This window comes from Carcharhinus amblyrhynchos, chromosome 7, assembly GCF_965287045.1.
Source record: "Carcharhinus amblyrhynchos chromosome 7, sCarAmb.v2.hapA, whole genome shotgun sequence".
Lineage (NCBI taxonomy): Eukaryota > Metazoa > Chordata > Chondrichthyes > Carcharhiniformes > Carcharhinidae > Carcharhinus > Carcharhinus amblyrhynchos.
Genome location: NC_137330.1, coordinates 17,199,648 through 17,217,038, shown reverse-complemented (window position 1 = coordinate 17,217,038; position 17,391 = coordinate 17,199,648). Strand labels below are relative to the sequence as shown.

Genomic DNA, 17,391 nt, shown 5'->3' with positions numbered 1-17,391 from the left:
ATTGCCCATTCATGTCAAGGGCAGAAAATCCTCTTCAAGTTAAAGATTGTATTGGATCAAAGGTAGAGGCCTATAAAGTTGCAAAAAAGTAATAAGTCTGAGGGATGGGAACATTTTAGAATTCAGAAAAGGGCGAACAAGAAAGTGATAAAGAGAGAGGAAATAGAATATGAAAGCAAACTGGCAAGAATCACAAAAACAGGCTGTAAATATTTCTACGCATGTAAAATCGGTAAAACTGAAAAGATTAGCAAAGACCAATGAGGATCCACTATAGGAAGAGATAGGAGGATTTATAATGGGGAATGCAAAAATGGCAGAGAACCTAATGTCTGCCTGCATAGAGGAAGGTCTAAAAAAGCCTCCTTGGAATATTCAATAGCCAAGGAACTAGGAAGAACACTAAAGTAAATTATCTTAGTAAAAAAGTAGTACAGGAGAAATGAATGGGATTGAAAATTATTAATTCCATAGACCCAATGACTTATCTCTCATACTGTTAAATGAATTGGCTGTAGAGATGCATTGGTGATCATCTTTTGAAATCATATAGATACCAGAATGGTGTCTGCAGATTGGAAGGTAGAATCCATCTGAGTTGAAATAACACAGGATTTTCCAGCTGGTACATAGAAAGGAGACTGTTTTTTTCTGCCTTGCCAGATGACCTTATCCACTTGAGCTGTTTTCTTTTTCTCTGGCACAAGTTGACAGCCGCCATCAATTCCATTTTGTCAGAGAAGTCATAAATCTTATTGGAATTGGTTGTTAAAATCCATACAGGCAGTCGTATAATTTTTCAAAATGGAATTCAGCGTGCAATGGAAAAAGTGGTCTGGATTCCCCTGCATGCTTGACTTCCCAGCATTGAGTGGACTAACTGACAACTGCTCGAAACTAATCGAGTTAATGCCGTCAAATTGTGTGAACTGTCTTTGTGCATATGGGTTAATATTAATAATGTGCACAAACAGATGGGAAACCAACATGGCATTTAGCTGTAAATATCAACATTCTGCTAAGGCACTGAAGTAAAGGCAGAAATGGCAACAAGTTGAACGCTGAGATACAGGTTGTCGAATTTGCTGGAATGAGCTTCTTCTGGCTTGACCCGTTCTTGTTCGTCAGGTGGAATCCTTGATTATTCAAGGGTCACCATTTCATGACCTGTGTTTTGATTTTACAGTGGAGTGGCGAGGAGGCAGACCCCACGCCTATCTGAGCTGGAACAGGGATTTGAAGCCTGCGCTCTTGGCATTATTCTGAACCATAACCTGGCTGTGCAACAAACTGAGCCACCCGAAGGGCTGTCAGCTTCAGCTCAAATTGTTCTTCTGCCACAAGAGCAGGCGGTAAAGAATGCAAAAGGCATGTTGGCCTTCAAAGGGAGAGAAATCGAGTATAAGAGCAGGATGTCTTGTTGCAATTATATAGGGCCTTGGTGAGACCACACCTGGAATATTGAGTGCAGTTTTGGTCTCCTTATCTTGCTACGGAAGGAATTCAGCAAAGGTTCACCAGATCGATTCCTGGGATGGCAGGACTGGTGTATGAGGAAAGATTATTTGGTTATTTAGAAAAATGAGGGCGGGAGTAGATCTCATAGAAACCTACAACATTCTACCAGGACTACACAGGGTAGGTTCTGAAAGGATGTTCCCGATTGTGGGGGGGGACAGAACCAGGGGTCACCGTCTGAAGATACAAAGTAAACCAATAATGTCTGGGATGAAGAGGAATGTCTTCACCCACAGAATGGGCAACCTGTGGAATTTTCCACCACAGAAAGCAGTTGAGGACAAAACATTTTATGTTTTCAAAGAGGAGTTTGATCCCCTTCACCTCAAAAGCTATATCTAAGGGGAGGGGGGACCAGCCACTCAGTTGGTTGATCAGCCATGATCATAATGAATGGCAGCGCAGGCTCGAGGGGCTGAATCGCCTTCTCCAGCTCCTATTTTCTATGTTTCTATTGTTGGACATGCACATGGAGTATGGTGAGAGCAATGGACTATCTCATTAACCACAGGGAGTTTGTAAAAATGCATTCATGGGATGTGCACACTGTTCACTGGGCCAGTGTTTCTTGCCCATCCCTAATTGCCCTTCAACTGAGTGGCCTTTTCAGAAGATCTGGAGTCACTTGTATGCCACATTGGGTAAAGATGGCAGATTTTCTTCCGTCAAGGACAAAAGTAAACCGTATGGGTTTTTACAACAATCGACAGTCATCTCATAGTCACCTTTTTATATTAATTCCAGATTCTTTTCATTGAATTCAAACTTCGCAATCTGCTGTGAGGAAATTTGAACCCAGGTCTCCAGAGCATTGTCCCAGGTCTCTGGATTACTTGTCCAGTGATAATGGCACCATACTAACCTTACTCAGATAGTGAAAGAGCCTAAGGAATGATGTAGAAGGAAATAAAGTGAGTTAGAAAATCTGGTTAACTTGCCTCAAATTAGAAAGCAATGCACTCCAGAACACAACCTGCTATGCGAAAAAAATGGTTTATTCACATTCATAGAAATCATAGAAACTCTACAATATAGAAAGAAGCCATTTGGCCCATCAAATCTGCACTAACAACTATCCCACCCAAGCCTACACATATCCCATATCCCTACACATTTACCCACTAATCCCTCTAACCAAGCATCTCCAGACTCTAAGGGGCACTATTAGCATGGCCAATTAACCTAACCCGCACATCTTTGGAAACCGGAGCACCCGGAGGAAACTCACGCAGACACGAGGAGAATGCACATACACAGCGACCTAAGCTGAGAATCGAACCCAGGTCCCTGGAGCTGTGAAGCTGTGGTGCTAACCACTGTGCTATCATGTTGCTCCCACTGTCTTTTCCTTAATCTGTGTTACTGTGGCTCGGCAAAGCAGCCAGCATAATTAAGGGCCCTACACACCCCGGGCATTTTGTCTTCCACCTTCTTCCTTTGGGAAAAAGGTACACAAGTCTGAGGTCACATACCAACTGACTCAAGAACAGCTTCTTCCCCGCTGCTGTCAGACTTTTGAATGGACTTATCTTGTATGAAGTTGATCTTTCTCTACATCCTAGCTATGACTGTAACTCTATATTTTGTACTCTCTCGTTTCCTTCTCTAGGAACGGTATGTTTTGTCTGTATAGCGCGCAAGAAAAATACTTTTCGCTGTATATTAATACATGTGAGAATAATAAATCAAATCAAATCAAATTAATACCTACATGGACCATGACAACTGCGTCCTCTGCCTCCCACTGCAAGGTTGGGTGGCACAGTGATTAGCACTGCTGTCTCACAGGTTTGCAAAACCTCACTCACTGTGCTGTCTGGAGACAATACACATCTCTTTAACCTGTGATCAGTGCTCCTTCCACACACATTGTCAGCCACTTTAGGATTTGAACAGCAGGTTAGGTGTAAAGATTCACATTCTAATCAGTAATCTCTAAACTGTCTGTGCTTTATATGCTCTGTCCAAGGCCAGAACTCTCCATTCACCTGACGAAGAGGGAAACCTCAAAAGCTTGTGAGTTTACTATCAAATAAATCGGTTGGACTAAAACCTGGCGTTGTCAGACTTTTTACTGTCTCACAGTGCCAGAGACCTGGGTTCAATTCAGCCTCGGGTGACTGTGTGGAGTTTGCATGTTCTCCCCATGTCTGCTTGGGTTTCCTCCTGGTGCTCCAATTTCCTCCCACATCTTTCCTCCAAAATGTGTGGATTAGGCTGATTGGCCGTGCAAAATTGCCCCTTAGTGTCAGAGGGATTAGCAGGGTAAATACATGGGAAAAGTATCAGGATAAGAGTAATTTTGCTCCCAGCCCTGTCTCTGCTGCTCCCTGTCAGACAGCCAAGCCCAGGCCACGGTGGTGTAGCCCAAAACCATGTCTTCAAGGCTGGGAGATGCTCAATGGTGTCCTGCAATGCTGCCTGCAGTTTCCCCCAGTGAAAGTCAGCAAACCTCCAGCAGCCAGGCTGTGCAAAAGCACCCACAGGGCAGGCACTCAGGGTGAATAGTTCATTCTTGCTTGTGTAAATTTTAAGTTGATTTAAAACTTAAAGGTAAACATTGCAAAGTGCTTTCAGGGACTTTTCACTAACAGGTGGCAATCTTAATGATTTGGATGAGGGAACAAAATGTAGCATCTCAAAGTTTGCAGATGATACCAAGTTGGGTGGGAGGGTGAACTGAGAATGCAGAGATCCTTCAGTATGATCTGGATAGGTTGGGTGAGTGGGCAAATCAATGGCAGATGCAGCATCATTTGGATAAATGTGAGGTTATTCACTTTGGAAGCAAAAACAAGGTGGCAAATTATTACGTGAATGGCTGTAAATTGGGAGAGGGGAGTGTGCAGCGGGATCTGGGTGTCCTTGTGCACCAGTCGCTGCAGGTAAGCATGCAGGTGCAGCAGGCAGTAAAGAAGGCAGATAGCATATTAGCCTCCATAGTGAGAGGTTTCGAGGACAGGAGGAGGGATGTATTGTTGCAATTATACAGGGCCTTGGTGTGGTCACATCTAGAAACTGCACAGTGTGTGCAATTCTGGTCTTCTTTTCTGAGGAAAGAAGCTCTTGAGGGAGTGCAACAAAGATTTACCTGATTCCGGGGATGACGAGACTGACATACGAGGAGAGATTGACTAGGTTAGGATTGTTTCCACTAGAGTTCAGACGAATGAAGGGGGATCTCATAGAAACTTATAAAATTCTAACAGGACTAACAGAGTAGATGCAGGGAGGGCGTTTCCGATGATGGGGGAATCCAGAAACAGGGGTGTCAGTCTGAGGATTCAGGGTAGACCATTTAGGTTGGAGGTGAGATGTTTCTTCACCCAAAGAGTGGTGAACCTGGGGAATTCATTACCATAGGAAGCAGTTGATGCCAAAACATTAAATGTATTCAAGAGACAGCAAGATATAGCACTTGGGACAAACAAGATCAAAGGTTATGGGGAGAAAGCAGGATCAGACTATTGAGTTGGATGATCAATCATGATTGTGATGAACAGTGGAGCAGGCTCGAAGGACCAAATGGCCTCCTCCTGCTTCTATGTTTCTATCTGAATCACCACATCTGCAAATTGGAAAGCTGACCAACTGCGCTGGTAAGGGGAGGCATTGTTTGCAGCTGAATGTATGTTCTTTTATGAATTGGAGGTGTTCAATGGGCCTGTATGGCCCAAGTTTCGACACTGTGTGTCAAATCAGCCAGAAGGGCTGCTTGACCTCCCAATCTGACAGGTTAGGACATCTCTACTGCACTTATGGCACAACTGCATTACTACCCTTCCTGGCAAGGGACACCATGAGAGCTGCAGAAGAAACCGCAAGCGCTGCAACGCCATTTCGAGAGACCCTACAGTTTCCATAACACTGACTCTATCCAATACATAGCTGAGTATATGCTCAGCTTGCTGCAGTGGAATGGTACAGTCTGTGCCGCCTGAATTATAGTTATTGACCAACGAAACTCAAACCCCTATTGTAAAGCAATCACTGACATTATAAAATGCTATAAAAGAGAGAGATTTCCTGTAACAAAGTCCCCGTAGATTTCAATTGCTTCAACAGCGAATATTAAGCTTGGAATTAGTCCTCAGCGACCAATATATATTGAAAGGAATCACCTGATCAGTGCAAGGAACCAGATTGTGCACATTTGCATCTTCTGGCCTGATGTGCAGTCAGAATTTGTGCAAATTCTGGTACACTGGTTTGGAAGCAGCTCTAGCGTACAGGCACCTGCTCACTGACGAAGGGTCTGACCTCCTTCTTGGATCTTAAATATGTCAAGTAGCAAATATAGCTGTCAAAATATTGTCTTGTCAGCAAAGAGAGAGTCTGTAGGGTTAATGATTTGCCTGGTTCTACAGCAGTGAGAAATTATAGATGTGGACATTAGTGAGTAGAAAATTGTTGTAACGAATTAATCGTAATCTGATGTATCTGCCTTGCACTTCCCTTTATAATATTCTCTATTGTGTGTTAAGTTTATTTATTAGTGTCACAAGCAAGCTTGCATTAACATTGCCATGAAGTTATTGTGAAAATCCCCCAGTCACCACACTCTGTTCGGGTACACTGAGGGAGAATCTAGCACGGCCAATGCATTTAACCCGCACATCTTTCAGACTGTGGGAGGAAACCAGAGCACCCGGAGGAAACCCATGCAAGACACAGGGAGAATGTGCAGACTCCACATAGACAGTGACCCAAGCTGGGAATTGAACTCAGGTCCCTGGTGCAGTGAGACAGCAGTGCTCAGAACTGTACCACAGTGCTGCCCCCTGGAGAGCAGTGACGATGTAGATCAATAAATACAGTCTATGGGATGGAGGTGACATGTGTTGGATAAGAATGGATAAATCCTTAAAACTGGATGGGAATTTTCCCAGTTAGTTGCTGTCATTTCAGCAGACGATTAGGGAAACTTGACATGCAACACATAAAGAAGGCTTCAGCTAATCCTTCTCCATTGAATCCAGAGCATCCTTACAGTGCAGAAGGAGGCCACTCGGCCCATCAAGTCTGCTGCACAGACTCTCCGACAGAGCATCTTGCCTGGGCCCAGGCGCATGGTGATCATGCACTTTCAGTATCCCACTCCCGTTTCCTCTCCATACTCCTTGATCCCTTTCGCCACAAGGGCCACATCCAGCTCTTCTTGATGATTTAACGAACTGACCCCAACAGCTTTCTGTGGTAGAGAATTCCACAGGCTCACAACATTCAGTGAAGAAGTTCTTTCTCACCTCAGTCCTGAGTGGCTTACCTCTTATTTTTAAACTGTTACTCCTAGTTCTGCACTTCCCCAACATCTGGAACATACTTCCCACATTAAACCTGTTCAGTCCCATTAGGACTTTGCATGTTTCTATGAGATCCCCCCACCACCTCATTCTTCTATATTCCAGTGAACACAAGCCCAGTTGATCCAGTTGATTCATATCGTGTCATTCCAGGAATCAGTCTGGCCAACCTTCACTGGACTCCCTCAATAGCATGAATGTCCTTCCTCAGACCAAGAGACCAAAACTGCACACAATACTCAAAAGTTTGGCCTCACCAAGGCCCTGCATAACTGCAGCAAGACGTCTTTACTCCAAGTTTCAAATCCTCTTGCAATGAAGAGCAGCATGCCATTAGCTTTCTTCACTGCCTGCTCCACCTGCATGCCAACCTTCATCGGCTGTTCCACCATGACACCCAGGTCATGTTGCACTTCCCCTTTTCCTAAACTGCCACCATTCGGATAATAATCTTCCTTCTTGCTTTTGCCACCAAAAGTGGACTTGCCAAAGATTTGCCCACTCAACCTGTCCAAGTCACCTTACAGCAAAGAACAAAGAACAATACAGCGCAGAATCAGGCCTTTCGGCCCTCCAAGCCTGCACCGATCATGTGTTCGAACTAGACCATCTGTTTATATCCCTCTATTCCCAGTCTGTTCATGTGGCTGTCTAGATCAGTCTTAAATGACCCTAGCGTGTCTGCCTCAACCATCTTGCTTGGTAGTGCATTCCAGGCCCCCACCATCCTCTGTAATACATCCCCCGCATATCCGTATTGAACCTTATGGTGAACTTGTGTCCCTTTGTGTTTGTCATTTTTGACCTGGGAAAAAGCTTCCAACTGTTCACCCTAACTATGCCATAATTTTATAAACTTCAATTAGGTCGCCCCTCAACCTCCGTCCTTCAGTTTATTCAATCTCACCTCATGGCTAATACCCTCACACCAGGCAACATCCTGGTAAACCTTTTCTGCACTCTCTCTAAAGTCTCCACATCTTTCTGGTGGTGTGGCGACCAGAACTGGACACAGTATTCCAAGTGTCGCCTAACCAACGTTCTATATAGTTGCAATATCGTATGCCAACTTTTATACTCTATGCCCTGTCCAATAAAGGCAAGCATGCCATATGCTTTCTTCACCACCTTTTCCACCTGTGCTGCCACCTTTAAGGATCTGTGGATTTGCACACCCAGATCCCTCTGTGTGCCTATACTCCTGATGGTTCTGCCATTTATTGTATAGCTCCCCCCGCATTAGATCTGCCAAAATGCATCACTTCACATTTATCTGGATTAAATTCCATCTGTCGTTTCTCCACCCAATTTTCCAGCCTACCTATATCGTGCTGTATTCCCTGACAATGTTCATCACCATCCACAACTCCAGCAACCTTTGTGTCGTCCCCAAACTTACTAATCAGACAAGCTGCATCATCTTCCAAATCATTTATATATATATATCACAAACAGCAGAGGTCCCAGTACAGAGCCCTGTGGAACACCACTAGTCACAGACCTCCAATCAGAAAAACACCTCTTCACTACTATCCTCCGTCTTTATTTCAGCCTCCTCACAGCACACACCACTACCCAGCTTAGTGTTGTCTGCAAATTTGGAGATATTCTATTCAATTCCTTCGCTGAAATCACTAATGTATGTTGTGAATAGCTGGGGTCCCAGCACTGAACCCTGCACTATCCCACTATTCACTGCCTGCCACTCTGGAACCTGTTTATTCCCACTCTTTGCTTCCTGTCTGCCAATAAGTTCTCTACCCACGTCAATACAGTACCCCCAGTACCATGAGCTTTAATTTTGCTCACTAACCTCTTGTGTGAGACCTTGTCAAAAGTCTTTTGGAAGTCCAGATACATAACATCCACTGTTCACCCTTGTCCACTCTACTGGCCACATCTTCCAAAAATTCCAGAATATTTGTCAAGCATGGTTTCCCTTCAGTGAATCCATACTGACATGGACTGATCCTGTAGTACAACTACTGGAGAGTGCCACCATAGCAGGAAATTAGATACATTCCTAAAGAGGGAAGAAGCTCCTGTGAAGATGAATAGATGAGGGTAATATACCCGAAAAATGGCAGTAAGGTTTAGCCTTTTTCTATTCCTGATCTAACGTGAGATTCAAGCCCTCAGACTTCTCAAAGGTTATAAAACAAGGATCCTTTATTTTTCTGCTATCAAATCTTTTATAAATACCGAGTGGAAAAGCTTGCCTTAGTGGAATGGACTATCCACAACTGACACTGTATATCCACCAGGAAACTGTCAAGAGTTTAACTCTTGATCTCTAATCAGCCAGGCAGCAGAGTTCAGTGGAGCGGAGCTCCTATTGCTAGTTCTCTGTGTCCATGTGAACCAGATTACTTTGTTCCCCAGACACGAGGGAAATCTCAGTTGGTCCAGTTAGGTCTCCAGCAGCTGGAGCCCACTCTACTTTCTGGTTCTCCAGTCACCATCAGAAGCTTTGAGATGCCCTATTTGTGACCTTAACTTTTACCATGTTGCAATTCAGCAATCTCAAACCTCTGCTCCTCAACACTACCCTACCTTCCTTGTTCTCTCTCCCTCTCTCTTGGACTTTACCTCTTGTCCCAAGAGGCATCTACAGCATTGACCAAGTTCCCTTACCCGATGTCCTCTAACATTCCCTGCTGAACTGCAAGGAATACCCTGTGGCGCGCAGGCCTGGAACCTAGTCCCATGTCCGATGTCAGAAATCAGGATGCTTAAGTCCCACTCATGCCCCCCCACTATTTTAAATGTTAGGGTGGCATGGTGGCACCGTGGTTAGCACTGCTGCATTACAGTGCCAGGGACCTAGGTTCAAATCCGACCTCTGTCTGTGTGCACTTTCTTCCTGTGTCTGCATGGGTTGCCTCCAGATGCTCCAGTTCCTCCAGTAGACCAAAGACGTGTGGGTTAGGTTAATTGGCCATGCTAAATTGACTCTAATATCAGGGGGATTAGCAAGGTAAATGTGTGGTGAGTACATCCCTGGGAGAGATTGTGGTTGGTACAGGCACAATAGGCCAAGTGGCCCGATGCTACTGTTTGGATTCCATGTTATCAAAAAGCTGCTGAAAGCAACCCATGCTTTACCAGTTCGGGATTTTTCCCGAAAAATGCACAAACTCTTAAATTGCGCCACAATCAAAGAATAATACTGACTGGCCTATGGGAAAATAGTATCTCTCCAGTCCATAATTAGTTAATCATCACAATTCCTTCAATTTTACATCCTTTTCTTCTTTCTTTAGGATCTTGGATTTCTCAGTCTATAGCTGGGTCAAAAAATAATAATTCATAGGGCACTGTGATGTGCATCGTAGTCAAAATTTGCCAACGTTTAAGGGCATTTAAATGGTCATTAGATAAACATATGGACGATATTGGGATAGTGTAGGTTAGATTGGCTTTAGGTTGGTTTCATAGGTCGGTGTAACATCGAGGGCCGAAGGGCCTGTACTGCGCTGTCACGTTCTATGTTCTAAAAATTATTGCACAGCACAGTGACTAATTTGTGCACAGCCATCTTCCCCAATCAGTAATGAGATTAATTAACAGTTGGACATTTGGATGTTGTTAATTGAGGGACATGTGTCAGCCAGATCAGATAAAGTGTTTGCCTACCCTTCTTTTCATAGTGTCACGAGATAGTTTGTGTCCACCTGAACAGGCAAGTGGGGCTTTGGTTTAACGATTCTTTGGGGATGGCTGACAATGAAGCACTCTCTCGGTACTGAAGAGTAACATCGGACTAAACTAGATGATCAGGTTGATGGGTTGATTCTGGCCATGGCTGAAGATTCACAGACAGTTTTGAGACATTCTGGCAATGTGACCAAAAATATAGCAGCTTCCTTTGTTTAATTGTCCTGGACACTGATGATTAATATACTCCGTCACTGACAACCTTCTTCATGACTCTGCTGTCATTTAATATCAAGCACCCTTCAGAGCCCTCATTAATCATATACTTCATCTTTTCCCCCCTCTACTTGCGTGCGGAGCCAAGTCTCAGCTGCTCTGAACTTTAAATATATCCAAGGAATCAAAATTAGTTGGGTGAAATATTCCCAGGCGTGAAGAAAAGGCCTTCAAAATATCTTCTCAAAGATGTTATTTTTCCCAACAGGATTCACCCTGACTTCAGAGGTTTGCAAAGTGCTCAGTGTATTTTCAAACTAGTAAAAATAGCTCCTATTTTAAACACCGAAGTATGAACACAATAGGGGTATCATTAGCATACACACGGGGCAAGGTAGGTGTAGGAAAATGCTTTGTTAAGATGGCGGCGCAGGCTCGTTGGGCCAAAGGGCCTGTTTCCCGTGCTGCGTTGTTCTTTGTTCTTTGTCCTAACACATGCAACAAAGGAAATGAACACAATTTTACTATTGATTATAGATTACTTAGTAGATATAATGGAGCAAAAAAAAGAAAACTTTTCCACAGAAGTACAAAGTATTCCACTAACTTGTTCATAGGGCCACATTAAAAGCAAAAAGAGAATGCATTACAAAATGTTCACAATGTTCTAGTACTGCTTGCTGATATTCGGGCAGCATGATGGTACAGTGGTTAGCTCTGCTGCCTTACAGCGCCAGTGACCCGGATTCAATTCCGACCTTGGGTGACTGTCAGTTCTTCCCATGTCTGCCTGTGTTTCCCCTGGGTGCTCTGGTTTCCTCCCACAGTCAAACATGTGAGGGTTGGGTGGATTGGCTACGGTAAATGCAGAAGGTTGTGGAGACAGGACGGAGGGAAGGATAGGATGATCTTTCCATGATGATCTGTGGAGGCCCAATGGTTCAAATGGCCTCTTGCTGCACTGTAGGACTTCTATGGTTCTAATGTTCTTTCATCTATTTAATTTGCTAACTTCTCCCCATCCACAACTAAAGATCGTTCTTTGAATTGGCCAGAACTCAAACCAAGAGGTAAGAAAGAAACACTTGTGTTTTATTGTGCCTTTCTTAACTTCAGGATGTGCTAAAGTGATTACAGCAATTAAGTACTTTTGGAATCTGACCACTGCTGGAAACACAGCAGTTGATTTGGTGCACAGCAAGGTCCCACAAACAGCAATGTGAGCATGACCGGATAATCTGTTTTGTGCTTGATTGAGGGATAAATATTGTCCATTACTTCAGAGGTAATACCCCTGTGCTTCTTTGTAATACTGCCATGGGGTATTTTATACATACCAAAGAGCGCAGGAGAAGGCCTAATTTGACATCACATTTGAAAGACAGTACCTATCAAAGAGGTACTCCCACTGGAGAATCAGCTGAGGTTTTTACTGATCATGTTGCTGGAAGTTTTTGACTCAGATGCAGGAGTTCTATCAACAGAGCCATAGTCAATGGGTGTAAACTCAGAGATCTGTCATGCTGCATGATATTCTTATATTCAAGTGTTTCGATGGTCCCCATCTCAATACCCTCCTCCAGCCACTGAGACCTCTACACTTCTCCAATTCTGGCCACTTGCTTTCAGCTGTCTCAGCCCTAAGTTTAGGATTGCCCCTCTGAACCCTTCTACTTTGCATCTGTTTTTCTTAAAACTGACTCTTGGGCTAAGTTTTGGGTGATCTGCTCAAATACCTCTTTGCGCATCAAGTTCAGTTTGATTCTAGCCCATGGCTTTACAAGTTTATTTCTCTCAGGTGTCCACCCAGTTTTCTTTGATAATCTGTCAAAAACCTTGGCACATAAGATTCCATTAGAGGTTCAAGGCAAATGCAGGTTGTTGCTGTGGAAATAATGCACACAAGTGTTGCATATTGATTTTCCTTGCTCTTCTGTTTACTCTTGTGAGACCCATGATCAAAGTTGAAAACCATGCAGGAAATTACAGGCAAGAATCCAAGTGGTGCAATTTGTTTGGTGCCCTAACCATATTTATTACCTTCCAATTTGTACCTCTATTCCCCCCTGCATTATTTTATCTTCTAAAGGTGATGGCTCATGCTGTGCCACATGCTCCACCAATGTCTTCCACACCATATCCAAGGGACGATTTGACAAGTCGAGCCATGGTGTGCTAGTTAAGCGAGAGGGACTACAACCCTGTTCCATCTCAAGCCACTGACCACAGTATAGTTTCCAGGAGTGGGAACTTTGGCACTTTTTTTCCCCAAACTTGGGAAAAGTTAGACATGTTATACAGCTTCAGCTAGTGCCATAAGATTCACAAAACTTCTGGTTTCAAATCTGGAATTTTTCAATGAAGTGAGTCAATGTAGATCACATATCCAGACTTCGATATTCCCTGCTTCAGAAAAATAGTAAGTATTATGCAAAATATGATGTCAGGCTGGGTATATTAATATAGAGTCATGTCATTACTGCACAAGGAACGCTATTCAGTCCATTCAGCCCATGCCAGCCCTCCAGACAGCAATCAAGTCTGCCAATTCCTCAAGTTTGTTTCTCTCAAGCGTCCATCCAGTTTCCCCTTGAAATCATTTATCATTTCTACTTTCACCGTTCTGGTGGCAGTGAAATTCAGATCATTAACACTTACTGCACTCTTCCTTAAGTATCTCTAAAATCTCTAACACAAAACCTTAAATCTGTGCTCCTTCTTTCTTTTCTTTACTCTTTGGTGGGATGGTGGTCATCACTGGCAAGGCCAGCATTTGTTGCCCATCCCTGACTGCCCTTAAACTGAGTGGCTCATTTGGTCACCTTCAGAGAGCACATTGCTGTGGATCTAGAGTACATGTAGGCCAAATCAGGTAAGGACGGCAGATTTTCTTCCTTTGAACAAGTTGCATTTTTACACAATTAATGATAATTTCACAGTTACCATTGCCAAGGCTAGCTTTATATTCCAGATTTATTAACTGAAGTTAAATTCCTTTAATCCTTGTATCATGAGCAAGCAGACTGTTGAGATAAAGTACGCAAGATAAACAATCATAACCTTGTACACCTCAATCAAATATAACAGGACAAGTATGTAGAATCCTCCATGCAAGTTGTGTCACCTCTGCTTTAGCAAATGACTTAGAATTACTTACAGTGTATCCATCCTTTAAATTAAGACACAGTCCAGAATTCAAACAGTTGATGCTGAGGAGCTCACAGTAGTCGATTGCTGCCTCACAGTTTCTTCCAGTGAATCCCGGCAAGCATCTGTGAAGATAGCAGGACATTAGACAATCACAGGTGGAGGCAGGAATCTCTACAACTAACTCAGCTAACAGAAGTCTTGTAGTCACGCAAACAACTGTTGCTGAGTTTCTCTAAACCATTCATCATCTCCATTGCTACAACACCATTAATTTAGCACTAAAGAAATAACTTGCATTTATATTGTGCATTTCACAATCTCAAGATGCCACACAGCGCTTTATATGCAATGAAGGACTTTTTTTGAAATGTAGTCCCTGTTGTAGCGTAGGAAACAAGGCAACTAATTTAAGAGATTTTAGGGCAGGGTTCCTATTGTCATGGGGAGCAGTCCCTATAAAGGCAAGGTTCCGTGTATGGGTGTGGGAAGGGTGTTCCAATGTGGGGTGGGGAATGGGATGTCTTTATTTTTTTCACTGGAGATTGGGGTGGTTCTTTAAAGGCTGTGCCAATCTCTGGAAATCTGATGTGCCAGCATAATGGTGTGAGACATGCCTCCAGGATTTATTCCTCTAAGTGTTGGACAATACAACAAGAAATGTCGGCTGTGCAGTTGGGATGCTGCAAAGTCACTTTTTTTCACCTGGTCCAGAAAAAAACAGTAACTACTGCCCAGTACCTCTGGCAGTGCAGCACTCACTCAGCACTGCACTGGAGTGTCAGGCTAGATTTTCTTTAGATGAAGTCTGTCAGGCTTGAAACCATAACCTTCTGACTGAACAACAACTGTCAAGCGCCCTGAACACATGCTGCTTCCAGGACAAGTGTGTAACAAGCTAACTCTATTTTCAACGCTACGAGTAATATAGTTAAAACACAGATGAAGTCATGCTCAAAGCCTTTGTGTTTCATCCACAAAACTCACAAATTCTGTTTATATTGCTGAGTGCTTGATGTTCATATATACAAAATTTATACAGGGCTAAATCTCCCTCAGTATTCCTAATCAATGGACGCACATACGTGTTCTATTGACAGAACACGTATGAAGTGATTTTTGAACTTGTAGTGTTGACCTGCATGATCCCAGGCAACAAAATAAAGCAGACTGGTTTCTGGCTCAGTAATAGGGAACTGGGATCTTGTCAATTAATTTCACATTGCCAGTGCTTTTGTTAGCAAATGTATAGAGAAAGATCTAATTTTGAACATGTGTACTAACGAAACCAGCTTAAACTTGAGACTGATGTTGGTCGCAAGTAAATCTGGCTCATAACTTTATAAGCTATCCTACTGTGTTGGAGTAGTTTCAATAAATTCTCAAAGTCTGTTGACTGCAAAACTTTATTAAGGTTAGGGCCAGTTATAGACGGCAGAGGGAAGTTATGTGTGGAACCGGAGGAGATTGGTGAAGCATTGAACCAATATTTCTCTTCGGTGTTCACGCAGGGGGACATGGATATAGCTGAGGAGGACACTGGGTTGCAGGGGAGTAGAATTGACAGTGTTACAGTTGATAAGGAGGATGTGCTGGATATTCTGGAGGGTCTGAAAATAGATAAGTCCCCTGGTCCGGATGGGATTTACCCCAGGATTCTCTGGGAGGCAAGAGAAGTGATTGCAGAGCCTCTGGCTCTGATCTTCAGGTCGCGTTGGCCTCTGGTATAGTACCAGATGATTGGAGGTTAGCGAATGTTGTCCCATTGTTTAAGAAGGGGAACAGAGACTTCCCCGGGAATTATAGACCGGTGAGTCTCACTTCTGTTGTGGGCAAGGTTTTGGAAAAAATTATTAGGGATAGGATTTATAGTTATTTGGAGAGTAATGAGTTGATTGGAGATAGTCAGCATGGTTTTGTGGCAGGTAGGTCGTGCCTTACTAACCTTATTGAGTTTTTTGAGAAAGTGACCAAAGAGGTGGATGGGGGTAAGGCAGTGGACGTGGTGTATATGGATTTTAGTAAGGCGTTTGATAAGGTTCACCATGGTAGGCTTCTGCACAAAATGCAGATGTATGGGATTGGGGGTGATCTAGGGAACTGGATTAGGAATTGGCTAGCGGATAGGAGACAGAGGGTAGTGGTTGACGGTAAATATTCATCATGGAGTTCGGTTACAAGTGGTGTGCCTCAGGGATCTGTGTTGGGGCCACTGCTGTTTGTGATTTTTATTAATGATCTGGATGAGGGTATAGTTGGGTGGATCAGTAAATTTGCTGATGACACCAAAGTCGGAGGTGTGTTAGATAGTGAGGAAGGGTGTCATAGTTTGCAGGAAGACTTAGACAGGTTGCAGAGCTGGGCCGAGAGGTGGCGGATGGAGTTTAATGCAGAGAAATGTGAGGTAATTCACTTTGGTAGGAATAACAGATGTGTTGAGTATAGGGCTAACGGGAAGACTTTGAATAGTGTGGAGGAGCAGAGGGATTTAGGTGTATGTGTACATAGATCCCTGAAAGTTGGGAATCAAGTAGATAAGGTTGTTAAGAAGGCATACAGTGTCTTGGCGTTTATTGGTAGGGGGATTGAATTTAGGAGTCGTAGCGTTATGTTGCAACTGTACACAACTCTGGTGCGGCCGCACTTGGAGTATTGTGTGCAGTTCTGGTCCCCACATTACAGGAAGGATGTGGAGGCTTTGGAGAGGGTGCAGAGGAGGTTTACCAGGATGTTGCCTGGTATGGAGGGGAGATCCTATGAGGAGAGGCTGAGGGATTTGGGGTTGTTTTCGCTGGAAAGAAGGCGGCTAAGAAGGGATCTTATTGAAACATATAAGATGATTAGAGGTTTAGATAGGGTGGATAGTGATAGCCTTTTTCCTCTGATGGAAAAATCTAGCACGAGGGGGCATGGCTTTAAATTAAGGGGGGGTAGTTATAGGACAGATGTCAGGGGTAGGTTCTTTACCCAGAGGGTGGTGAGGGATTGGAATGCCCTGCCTGCTGCAGTTGTAAATGCGCCTAGTTTGGGGGCGTTTAAGAGGTCTGTGGATAGGTTTATGGACGAAAAGGGGTTGGTTTAGGTTAGTGGGTCATTGTTGTTTTTTTTTTAACTGGTCGGCGCAACATCGTGGGCTGAAGGGCATGTTCTGCGCTGTAATGTTCTATGTTCTATGTTCTATAGCTAAGAGAACAATCCTTACACCAGCTTCTGATCAGGCTAATTCTTCTGGAGTCACAGATTACATTTTAGTCTTTGTTATTTCTTTTCACAACTTCACAGACTGTTACCATTGACCCTTAATGGGACTGTATCTAACATACTCCATTCTACCACATGCTCCCACCCCCACCCCAGCCAAGTCCCTCTTCAGACTTTAATGTTCTCTGATGTTCTGGGAACCCAGAATTTCAGCCTCCACATCATTCTGAATGTCTGTGTTTTGTCGACCCGTAGGACATATAGTTTATTTTCAATCCATATTCTCTTCTCTCGTTTCTTTCTTTGCCTCTGTTTCATGTTCTCTTAAAATGATAAATGCCGTGGTGAC

General features: G+C 43.6%; 1 protein-coding gene across 4 annotated transcripts in view; it reads right to left on the bottom strand.

Annotated features, from left to right (window-relative positions):
* LOC145344813 (uncharacterized) overlaps nucleotides 1-17,391 on the bottom strand; it is a 1,415,987-nt gene that overhangs the window by 755,159 nt on the left and 643,437 nt on the right. For all 4 annotated transcript variants that reach the window (XM_080191980.1, XM_080191983.1, XM_080191981.1 and 1 more), the window contains one exon: nucleotides 13,852-13,966. In XM_080191980.1, coding sequence (XP_080048106.1) covers nucleotides 13,852-13,966 — 115 coding nt within the window. The remainder of the gene's footprint in view (nucleotides 1-13,851; nucleotides 13,967-17,391) is intronic.